Below are 13,034 nucleotides of genomic sequence, written 5' to 3' on the forward strand. Positions count from 1 at the left end.
TAACAACTTCCGTCGAGAGGGAGGGAAGACCACACACACACACACACACACACACACACACACACACACACGAGATCAGCTTTTAACATCACGTGTTGGCAGTGACAGTGACGTTCCACTACAGAGGGTCAAATGCGGAGGGCAGGACCCAGACTGTGTCCGCATCTCATTTCCAACCACTATGCCCTTCCCGGAAGTCTATTCTGAAAAAACGGAAGTGCTGGTGTGATGCTGCTGAAAATCAGCGGTCCCCTCCTTTCCCCCTCCCCGTTCTTCCCCCCCATGTGATCGAGCTTCATTACTTTTTTGTTAGCATGAGTAATATGCTCGCATAAGGACACTCCATTGGTGAGTTTCTCTTACGTCATCAGGTAAGATAAGTCTATCAGTAACTCATCAGGTGGATTGTCTGGTAAACTGAAGTTGAACGAGTACATTACGGTTTTTAAATTTTCTGGGTGACCACAGCATGGTTTTTAGTCAATAGTTCATCACAAGATGGTCTTTCGCTCTACAATGGTTCCTCTTGTGTCATTCCTGGCTGCCCTTCGCATCCTTACCGAAGGTAAATGATGATCATATTGATAACCTTAGAGTACAGGTAGAGATGGCAACAATTGTTTAAATAAGTTCATATATTGGATAATGTTGTTCTCTTAGTATAGTTGATAGAAAATTGCTAAGTTTAAATGATTTATGAATCGTTTACCACAAAGCAAAGTAAATGAATCAACTCATTAGTTATGACAATATAGTAAAATCGATGAATTCAATGAACTGAATACTAGATACAGAATTAAAGAAACAAAGTTTTTTATTTATTGAAAGTTACGGATATTTATCTAATTTGGAAGAATTAACATTTAAAGGATTTTTGACAAAGCTAAACCCAAGTCTGTTAAATGTTTTGGAAAAAATACATTAATGATATGTAGGCTGCTGACAAAAGTTACTTCACATTAAACTGCATCAAAAATATCTTGGCTGTAGATTAATACGGATTTAAACAGAAATTTTGCATCTATAGACATCAGTTATTCTAACTTTCTTATTTCCTGTGACTGCATTTAATTCCTGTGACTGTGAGGAAAAAAACCCTGTAATGAATGCAGTAGAGAGTTCATTATTTTTCATATTAACATGCTATATAAATAAATCAGAAGAGTGAAATATCGTATAGCGATTAAATTGTAATTACGTAAACACCATCTCTTGTAAATAAAATCATAGTTCTATAACTTCCATTGATGATTTAGCATTTTGGTGAAAAACTTATCATAGAATGAACTAGCGTTGAAGAAAGCAATGCTTGAACAGTTGCTGCATTGAGAACTTCAGCATGAAAAGCGTAGTAGACCATTTGAATGATTCTCTCCTTTTCTCTCTCTCTCTCTCTCTCTCTCTCTCCCCCGTTCAATTCATGACATTTACCTTGATTTTCTTCATCAGGTTTTTGTCATTTTCGCCATTATTCATTATTTCTACTACATTTTATATATTCTGAATTCCAAAAATGTTCTCTTTTCGACCTTCAACATATTTATATAAACTAATTAATTAAATTATTTTATAAAACCTTAACCGAGAGAATAAAATGTTTATTCCTTTCTTTTGTTTTTTCCTTTAGTGATTAAAGGTATTCAGAATAGGTCCTACACTTTTTGCCAAGAAATATCACTCATATCGATGGCAAAGTTTATGCGAATACATTTGCTAGTTATATCTCTCAAATGCACGTGACCTGGTCGGTTTTTATCTGTTCAAAGATGGAGAAATTCGAAATTTCCCACAGGGAAGAACTGTCACCTCGCTCTAGGACCTGATAACTCAGCTGTAGTTGAAACGACGGACTTTTTTCTGAAAAGTTCCATACTCCTACGACAGCATGTTAACTTAAGTTTCTGGAACCAAGTACATGAGTCCAATCAAGTAACCAATCGGACGCCCTATTTGAAGTTCTATTTGGAATTTCAATAATAACTTACCAGTTGTTTTCCTTTTAGTTTATTCGATGTTTTTAAATACAAATATCAAAATTGAACCTTGGAGAGTTTATAACCTAACCGCTTAACTCAACGAGTATATGAACCATCATCCAAATTAATTCAACCAAACCATTTTAGTTTCTTTATATTTATTTGTAGCATTTGTCTCCGATTTAATGACATTGTTGTATTTATTTTTATGTTATGAAAAAATCTCAGGTGATTTTCCAGGTGATTCCGTTTACAAATAACTATAATCGATTCCATATTACATTGCATAGTATCCTTTTTCCTCTCTCTATAAATCCGGTTTATCATTCAACAAAACAGTCAAACCATCGAGAAGAATACACGCAATTAATAGACAGTAATGCATTGGCATCATAGCCTTAGATGCTTCGTTGTAATTCTAAACAACCGTAACTGCACAGTATCCAAACGAAGTTTTCCAAATATCGAAAGTTTCGGTAAACTACGGGGCAGTTATTGTCCCGGAGTTAACCAGGTGGATAGTGTCTGTGCCTCAAAAGTAAACAGAGCGTGGGTTTCGAATCTGGATAAGTGCGAAATTTTTAGGAGAAAGATTAATTTCATCGCACAGTGTAATACTGTCACCCTGCTTATTGGAGACTCGATAAATTTTATCTAATTTCTAAAGTAGTTTCCTGGATATATAACTCTTATCTCACAGTACTAATTCCGACAGATTTACAACCTCTCTTTGGAAGAATTCTCCACTGAAAAGTATGTTGTCTCTAATTGGCAAAATATGCATCTCAAAATTTTGCATTGATAGGTTGATTTTTTTTTTCTGCAATATTTATTTTCTTGTTTGACTCCTTTTTTACAACGCTCTTTTTTTTTTTTTTTTGGTCAAACAGTTTTAGTATACTTTTTGAACGAGGCATCTCGGACTACTTTTCAAAAATTAAAATGATTCAAGCCTATCTCTCATATTTATGTTTCCTTCACTATTTCTCATGTTTCAATTTTTTATTCTGACACCTTTGACACCCATAACAAGAAATATTTTCTTTCTTTTTTATCTTACCTCTAACAATAATTTTGCTACTCCTAATTGGATATACTTCTCAATTGGCATGACTAGTTGGCCGAGTGGATAGTTTGTCTAGCCTCCGATCAGCAGACAACGGATTTTAATCCACAATGGGCATGAGATGATTAATCTCATGCCTACTAATTAAATGTTATGATTAAATAGTTGATGAATTTTATCGCCCAATGGGAGACCATTTTCTTCTTTAACTGAGGCTTGAAGTAGTTTGAAATGTTCTCTCTTTAGTCTCCAGGGCTAGGTTTTCGGATTATCTGATCTTGGCTCATCCATAGTATTAATACTTATGTACCAAAGATTTAAAACTTTTCTTGGGTGGAATTTACATCATTAAAAAATTCATTGCTTAAATTGGTTGTTTACTGTCTTGTGTAACATTTCACTCTGAAGAAATACAATAATCTAATATATAACACTTTGCAGTTTATTTAAGGGGAATTAAGTGGGTGCCCAGTTTCAAAGCATTATTCGTAACCTCCATCATTATCTTAGATTTACGAATAAGTTGAATGAAAAAACTCGAATTTCCAAAATGGAAAAATGTGTTATCTCTCTCTTCCTTGATATGAGTTTGAATTATTTGAAAGCCTTATAAATTTTCTTTGCATCCTAAACGGATTCAAACCCAAGTCTTTCTAACCATATAACACATCATTCCGACTACAGAGGCACATATTCCCCAAGAAATTACGCATGTACGACAATCTAAAAAATATTTCTTATAATCTGTGCTTGATATAGGACATGTAAGAATGTAAGAGCTAGGAGCATGTAAGAATGTAGAAATTCAGATTTTGTGAAGACCTGCCATACTTAATGTTTTTGTGTCAGTAGATACTGACGCAGCAAGATTAAAGGTGAAACAAACACTCTACAATACCATCAGCTATAGTGTTGTGGAAATCGTTTTTTGAACTTAAAATTTGCTAACAGAAATGAAGAGGTAAATTCAAAATTTGACATAACTCATAAGCAAAGCCCAATGGAATAAAGGCAGGTGATGGGAACCACAACTTAGGACTCCCCAATAGCCAATACAACTTACCATTCAAGGATCTCGGTATCATAGCGTCCAGAAGTACAACTTTCTGAGGAGATGTTTCCTGGACTATTTCGACTGCTTTAGAAAACAGGCCAGTTGAAATTACTGGGACATACAAAACCCTAACAATATGGCTGGCAATTGCTTTGCGTTTATGAACAAATAAAAATAGCATCATTACTAAATATATCATTTTATAGCAGATTGTTTCGATAAGAGTAGCACAATTTTAGGTCCAAAAATGTATTACTTCTTATAAATAAGGATATTTCCTCTGATTTTACATAACGCAAAATAGACAAACCGGCCAGCGAACACACACAATTAACAGAGATAACACAATGCTTCATAGCCGTCGCCAGTAAATTTAGTCAAACCAGTTTTGCATCGCCATTATACTCTTTCTCTGATTTCTTTCATTATGTCAATGATATATCTTCCATTCGTTTTCTCAAATCTTCCGTTTTATAGTATTTCATTTACGATGTTCCTCTAACTTATTACCACTCTAATTTCTTCTATTTCCGTCTGCATTTGTTCATTATAGAAATAAGGGTCCAATTATTTTCTTACACGTTTCGTATATTTCCATGGCTCAGCCGATAGATTCTCAGTTGTTAGTTACCACAGCTTACGTGAGGCAGGAATCCCATTCACCTAAAATACAACCGCATTGGGAACGCCATCAACTGTATCATTGGCATAACATGTAAGCGCCATCTTGGTCTTAGTTCCCTTGTCATTTTACAAAGTAAGCACATTTTATTTTCAGTACAATTTACTTGTTACTCATACTGGTTCTTATTAACCTCAAAATTATTCTATGGACTATAGACCTGCATAAGAAAGAATTAGAGGGGGCATTCCATATATATACAAAGAATGATATCTGATAGGTATTCAGGCATTGTACGACCTGGAATGCCCCCCCCCCCCGACGAGTCCCTGATTTTCCGTAGCAGTCTGTACAATAATAATAAACTACTCTTATGTCTTACATTATCTTCACTCTGCAATATTTTTCCATCTAAAACTACAGTTATCTTTATTTCTCTTCTAAGGTCTTCAAAGCTACTATTGTCTTAAGTTAGAATTATTATTAATATTATTATTGGCCATTTAGGAGACTTAATTCCATGCAGGTTACAACGACATGAACTTCGTGAGTTACTACGAAATGTTAGAGCAGTGATTTTCAACCTTTTCCATAATGCAGCACATCTAGACTAATTATTAAAATTCTGCGGCAACTAAAAATATATTCTTTTATTTTTTTTGATGATCTGGCAAAAAAAATAGGCATAATTTTGATTGATTTACACACACAAGAAGATGGAAGACCATACAGAGGTTGGTATAATATTTTGTGAGGAGAAAACCGGTGCACCTGGAGTTAAACCAACTCTACATCCCAAGACTGCCTAACTTAGTGACGTAAAAATAGAAAGGCACATGAACTATATACTGAGTATATTCACACTCATAACGTCTTCTCTCTAGAGTCTAGACTATATTTCCTCCTTTCTTCTTTTTTTTTTTTTTTGATAACGATTGGCAATCGGTCTCCGCCCTCTTCATCATCGCCACATTTCAGTGCATTTCTGTCCGTGCGGTTAGCCTAGTGGCTTCGCGCATCGCAACCATATGCCTGGGGAAAGAGTGTCCTAGGTTCGATTCCCGTCAACGACGTGAGGAGCTTAAGGATCTACCACAGCGAAGTTATCCGGTCTTGGGCGTGGACAGCAGGGTTTTTTCCGCCAGTTCATCTGGTGTTTTTCATCCCGCAAGCAGGCAAACCGGTCCAGTGAACACACGGATTACAGTCAGGAATACTGACCCAGCCATAGGTCTGATTCGTCAGCCTATGCCGGTTCCGGAGCCGGGATAAAATTTGGGGGGGGGGACTAGATGGTACTGTGAACTCCCGTAAAAAGGGGGAACGCAGTATCATCACACGAAATTTATTTATTTAGTGCATTTCTGCAGCTAGAGGAAAAGCGTGTCCTACCTTATACTTACTAGTACTATTGGATACAATTGTGTGCAATCGATTCTACTCAGTTGGAGGGTTAAAAATCCGAATTTATTTCCAATCTATCTAAAAATGAACTACATTTGTTAAAATTTTGAGAAATACAGTCCGAAAAAAAAAGTATCTTAATTTCGAACGTTCTATCAATTTTGTTAGTATTAATGGTATGTTAGAACAGCACTACAGATACAGATTATGCATCTGTTAGGTGGACACGTTATTTTTTTTTTATTAGAGTAAGTTTCTGTTCAGATGTTTTCATCCTTTTCCAAGTTAGTCTTATGTGAAGGCAGCAAGGTCCTTCCAGTTTGTGTTACTAACTAGCAAAACGTCTTTTAGCATATTTTAATATAGTATGAAAAGTAAAATTTATTATTGTATTGTTTTCACAGTGTGGATTTGTAAACTAAACTGAATTTTAATAGCCAAACTGCGCCGGCCATATTGGCAAAAAGTTACTGCTTGTTCACTTGAAAATATACGCTTGGAACTCCGCAATATTGATCCCATCTTTAATGATTAGCGATATTGTTGCTCCTGCTGTTATGGTGTTGCTCGAATTTCAGAGGGATATTTACATTGTGAGCAATTAAAAACTAATGTCAGAAAGCCAAGTAGCAGCTTTGAAATTATAGCCGACCTCGTGTCTTCTTTTGTATACTGGGCTTACTTTTACATATGAGATGTTTGTTAAGAAGATATTCAGAAGATGTTTTATTAAAGGTGCACTCATCAATTTATGGGTGCACCTTTTTGACAACTCGTATAGCAGAGTATATAAGTTCTTTTCGCTATACTCGTAGTATTATTTTGGTCTAGCTACTCACTGATGAGATCTCAATAAAGATCGAAACCGGTCTGGGTAGTGACCTCCCACCATAATGTATAACATTATACATCTCCTAGGAGATGAGTTTTACATTATAGAAAATACTAAGAATAGCGATCAGAACTTTCTCCACCTTTGCTACGAGTTGCCCTGCTTTGTACTACTTACTTGGACTACGTGCTTTAGCTTACGCTAGTAGTCGCCGATACTTTTATAGTTACTATATTCGGCATGAAACTCTTTGATTCCGATCTTTGAGTTTCTTATTCGGTTTTAAAACAATGTGGGATTTAATATCCCCTTATTTTAAATAATATTTACATCGCCGGAATGAAGCCTATTGGCTCTTTATTTTAAATAATTTATGGGTGCACCTTTTTGACAACTCGTATAGCAGAGTATATAAGTTCTTTTCGCTATACCCTTAGTATTATTTTGGTCTAGCTATTCACTGATGAGACCCCAATGAGGGTGGAAACCGGAGCGAGGCGGATCTGGCTTTGAGAGGCTCCGCTTGGAGGTAGGTTTTTGCCTATCTCTGAGTGGGGCCACCGCTGAGATCATGTCTCTGCTTGGTGGTGGGGTGAGACTGCCACTGGGTAAAGCCAATGCTGAGAAGTTCTTCTCGGTGACGGGGTAAGCCTGTCATTGAGTGGAACAACGGTGAGTTTGGGCGATCTTTCGGGATCGTCTTATTTTTAGAGCCCGCTTCACCTATACATAAGGTAGAAACTCTGGTAGGGTAATGGATGGCAATGCTGTAGCCAATGAAGTTCTAACTGAGGCTCAGCTGTTGCTGTTACCCCCTGGGACGCAGAGATTCGAGAGTTTGAGTTCGCTCTCTTAAGGTATTTTCTTTAAGGGAGCAATTTGAGTCTCCGGGGAAAGTGTTTTCCGGTGAGGGGCTTAGTCGGTGAATGCTTTTCTTCGGAATATGAGCGGTTCTGCTCGGTGGTGGGGGAGCCCGTCATTGAGTGGAACCAACGCTGAGTTGGACGGTTCTTTCGGCCATTATTTCGGTGGTCTAGGGATCTTCCGAATTTTTAGAGGTTGGCTTTACTTAAACATTGCCAATGAGGGTGGAAACCGGTGCGGGGAGGATCTGGCTTTGAGAGGCTCCGCTTGGAGGTAGGTTTTTGCCTGTCTCTGAGTGGGGCCACCGCTGAGATTATGGCTCTGCTTGGTGGTGGGATGAGCCTGCCACTGGGTAGAGCCAATGCTGAGAAGTTCTTCTCGGTGGCGGGGTGAGTCTGTCATTGAGTGGAACAACGCGGAGTTGGACGATCTTTCGGGATCGTTTTATTTTTAGAGCCCGTTTCACTTTTACAAAGATCGAAACCGGCCCAGGTAGTGACCTCCCACCATAATGTATAACATTATACATCTCCTAGAAGACGAGTTTTACATTATGGAAAATACTAAGAATAGCAATCAGAACTTTCCCCACCTTTGCTACGAGTTGTCCTAGTTTGTACTATGTACTTGGACTACGTGATTTAGCTTACGCTAGTAGTCACCGATACTTTTATAATCACTCTATTCGGCATGAAACTCTTTGATTCCGATCTTTGAGTTTCTTATTCGGTTTTAAAACAATGTGGGATTTAATACCCTCTTAATTTAGTACATAAAACAGTCGAATAACTCGTTGAAATATGTATGATGCAACCCGCATCAATGAATAGAGCATATTACTTTTTCTCTTCTTTTACAACATCCTCTGATTTGGTCTAATAATGCATAAACTGTTATCAAGCCTTAACTATTGTAAGAAATAATTATATTTCCAATTCGGTCAAAAACGATTAAACAATGCGGCCTATAGAACGACCTCACCGTCATACAATCCCGAATTCGTTTTCGATAAACCCAAGCCGAAATTCTCAGGGAGGCAGAAACAACCTTAAGCCGATTGGACTGAGTTTTTTAAATAGCCTTAAGTAATGCCAGAAATAGCCACATTTCAAATTTAGTCGAAATCAGTTAAATTATTCGATCTCTAGAAATGCTTGCGATGGTTCCGAGTCCTTATAACTCCATTCATTTCTGTCCGATTTGGCTAAAATTCTGAACGTTGGAAATAACTATATTCCAGATTTGGTCGTAATCGGTTGTTTGTAGATAATCTATGGGGGAAAAACAGCCCCACTCCCTTTCGTGTTAGTCCGATTATTATGAATTTCCAAGGGTGGGAGGCTCTTCAGCAATTCATGTACATTTAATGCTGCAAAGTTGACTGACGGTTGTTTTGAATATCTTTTTAGAATAAAATTAAGGAGACCAATAATATTTACCTTAAAACGAGTTCCAATAGGTCGAATTTTGGCGTTATCACGGCAGTAGTCATTTATTTATTAAACTTCATACTGAGAGTGCAGTATTACACATACAATCTTACTAGGTCAAAGCCTTCTACAAGAGATCACCCGATTCCGCACGAGGCATCCTAACAGTCGTATGCTGATTGCAGTGCCAAGTCACCAGTGTGTCATGCAGAGCACGCAGAGACAGAACTTTAAAGTCTCCATATGATAGTCATAATAAAGAGAGATCTTTATAACTAGCGGAGAACCAAACCCAGCAAAAAAAAAACAAAAAAAACAGTAGCACTGGTAAAGTGAGGAGTTGCCACAAACTCCTCTTGTATTAGTCTTACAAGGTCTTAGTTCTTGATGGCTAGAGGTGAGTGGCCACCCAGTACCCAAGAAGTTTGAGTTATTTATGCTCAGGTAGTGGGCTACCTGAGCATAAATAACTCAAACTTCTTTTTCTTTTTTTATTATCAAATCTGGTTTCCTTATGCCTATTCTGTATGGAAGTGAGGTTCTACCATGGTCTCCCAACCTATATTTCTTAAACTGTTATTTAATATGGAGACCACGACATCATGCCTCCGTACACGGATTTATGTGTTCTAAAACAACACTGAGATAGAGTTTCACTGTAGTGGCAGCCACCCCTACAGTTAATGTCATCTCTATCCCAGCGAGCTGTACGGGCCCTCGTGGGCAGGGCATTAATTCTAGTCCTTGTAATGTCTACATACGCATATCCCGGTAATAATCTGGTACCATCCCTAATCTACTGATGTTGATCATCCTGGAAGAATGGAAATACTTATGTATCTTCTTCACTCCAAAAGGAAGGTCTTTTGTCTCTTCAGCCTTGGTTGCTGGTTTACTCATTTGAGAAAAGCTCCTCTTAAGCCACAGCAGAAGCTCTTTGTTCTGTCTAATTACTTCTGAGGTATTACCACAATCGACATCGACAGAGCCATGAAGTAGAGATGCCCATATCATATGCTCTGCCGATGCTGTTACTATCTGGGAGTCCTGGTACTAGGTCCAACCCCTAGTGCGTCTGTAATCATCTTGAATAATAGAACTATGGAAAACCTCCCTGCAGATGGACGAGGAGGAAGCTTCAAGCTTTGCTAGCCGGATGAAACGCAATCGTGGAATCAATCAGCGGAGAGATGGAATACTGAGCCCCCCATCCTTCATTCTAGCATGAAAATACGTCACTAGGATGTCAGGAGGTAGGCGGAGCCAAGATCTCACCGCAAAGCGAACAGCCTTATCCATTCGGGACAGTACCGAAACATACGTTCTTCCGAGCACCAAATTTTGGTAATACCTCGGAAGTAAGTAGTTAGACAGAATAAAGAGCCTCTGCTGTGGCTTAAGAGGAGCTTTTCTAAAATGAGTTAACCAGCAACCAAGGCTGAAGAGACAAAAGACCTTCCTTTTGGAGTGAAGAAGATACCCAAGTATCTCCATTCTTCCAGGATCATTAAAAAATGTAATGACTTATCGTGCAGGGAAAACTCAATATTCTCAACTTTAAGCTTCTTGTCTCGCCCTGAAGAGACAAGCTAAAGAGCAGGACATCTCTACATTAAGATTAAGGTCTCTGAGATGAAAAAAGTCAACTGCCCGGTTGAAGAGTTCCAGCAGGCCTACTTTAGAGGCCACGAGAATGAAGATCACTTGATACACTTTATAGTTACTGCAGTGACTTCTGATCCCATACGGAAAATCGTACTGATGTTTGTTGAATTTTTTTTTCACTTGGTTATACTATAAAAATAATCCTTTTCATGGTGTAATCTTTTATCCAAGTGTAAGCAAACAAAGTTTGCGCCTGAAGTATTTTCAGGAGCGGGGCAACTCATGGTAAAGGTGGTATGACTTCACATCACTTGCCTTAGTATTCCATAACGCAAAGCACATCTAGATCCTTCCCATAATGCATAGCATTATACATCTCCGCAAGTGATCAGAACTTATTCCACCTTTACCACGAGTTGTCCCAGTCCTGAAAATACTTCAGACGCAAACTTTGTTTGCTTACATTTGGATAAAGGATTAAACCAAAAAAGTGATACGGGACACTTTACTCGTTTTTTTAAGCATTTACTATTACATGTGAGTTACAAAATTATTCGGAATGGAAAATTTTTAAAAAGCGCTGATGTTGCATAAAAATATTAAAAGGCTACAAAATGACATAAGGACAGTATAAAAAGAACACTTTGTGAGATAATTTTTTTATTCTATACTTTTAATTTTTTTTCTTTCTTCTTTTTCTTCTTCTTTCTTTTAGCGAACAAGCTAATAAACTTTATGTTCTTTTCGGTCCACTAAAAAAAAAAAAATAATTAAAGAAGCTTTGCACTAGTTAGTTACACTTGGGACCAACTACTTCTTTCACAACTAGGGGTTTAAAAATAATTTTCCTCACGCTAGTCCTTACTAAGCACGTTTATAGCAATCTTGCACAAAAATACGAACTATTTTTATTTCATATTAACTATATGAAATTGAAATAATTGCTATCAAATTGTAACTTTAAAAAATCTGCAGAATCATAATTTTCAAAGATCACTAAATTCATATCAGAAAGAATTTGCATCACTGTGGCCGTATTTTTCATTTGTTTTTGAAATTTCTCAGTCTTAAAGAGCTCGACAGCCTCACGCGAATTTCTAGTTTTAATCTTCCAGTCTCAAGAAATTCATTTGGTTTGGATCAGCAATATAAGTAAAATATATTGATGTGTACGAAAGAAAGCAATCTAACCACCCTATGGTCAATATTGAAAAAAAAAAAAAAAAAAACTTTAATGGCACATTCGATGGCGAACTTTAAGAAAAATAAACGCTCTATGGCAGAAATATCACTTATGTAGATTACCACAAGGCAAAAAATTCGGCCATGTTTTTCCAATGTTTTCATCTGAAGGTGAATGAGGCAATCTCATATAGAAGCGAACAAGGTTATTAGGAAGTTAAAAAAAGTTCGTGTTCAAATCATTACACAAAAATTCCCCTGGTATGTTCAAATAAAGCATAACATACGAACAACAACAACAACAAACAACAATAACAACGGGAAAAAAAACATGAAAATACTACTCTGTCTTCCTACTTAATTCATACAGTACAGGAGTTAAATCTTTGTTCAATAAGCAGACTTTCTTTAATGTACATGTTTTTTCATTTGCAAGCATGATAATCATACGTTATTTAAATATCCAATAAACATCGAAAACTCTTCTAACTGCTTTTTCTTCTTCATAGAGACTAAAACTCCTTGTTTAACTTCTTTTGAAAATCGGTGTGCAGCTGGTCTCTACCAATAATTTGGAGGCAAGACTGCAGCAAATTCCTCCATCTCATGATCCCAAACCATAACTAGTATTATTGTTTGAAACAGAGTGAATTATACGGTCGATTTTTCTAAGTTGTGGGATTAATAACCTGAGTATCAGGAGAAAAACCTTTACTTGCCTTCGCCAAACACCAACGAACCTCAGAATCAGGCAGAAAAAAATATGTAGTGAATGTTATTTTAATCAGTGATTGGAATTCGATACTGGAAGCTTTGAAGAAAAATAGTTACAGATCTTTCTTCAAGTGGTCTAGCATTATGAAACTAAAATCGTTACTAAAGGGATATTAACAAGGACATTTCGTTGACATATCTTAAATATATTTGGAAATACGATGATTAAATCGTGAATTATATTAAATTCTATTAAACGTTAACCATAATAAGTGCACTCGTTGT

At 37.0% G+C, this 13,034-nt stretch overlaps 1 protein-coding gene across 1 annotated transcript in view; it reads left to right on the plus strand.

The window, feature by feature from the left end:
• The first annotated feature begins 463 nt into the window (after positions 1–463).
• LOC150093029 (uncharacterized) overlaps positions 464–13,034 on the plus strand; it is a 50,005-nt gene continuing 37,434 nt past the window's right edge. The window contains exon 1 of the mRNA XM_090414128.1: positions 464–565. Coding sequence (XP_090270254.1) covers positions 499–565 — 67 coding nt within the window. The 5' untranslated portion in view covers positions 464–498. The remainder of the gene's footprint in view (positions 566–13,034) is intronic.

Source organism: Typopeltis vanoorti, chromosome 24, assembly GCF_054136105.1.
Source record: "Typopeltis vanoorti isolate ZY-2024b chromosome 24, IOZ_Tvanoo_1.0, whole genome shotgun sequence".
In the NCBI taxonomy this organism is placed as follows: Eukaryota; Metazoa; Arthropoda; class Arachnida; order Uropygi; family Thelyphonidae; genus Typopeltis; species Typopeltis vanoorti.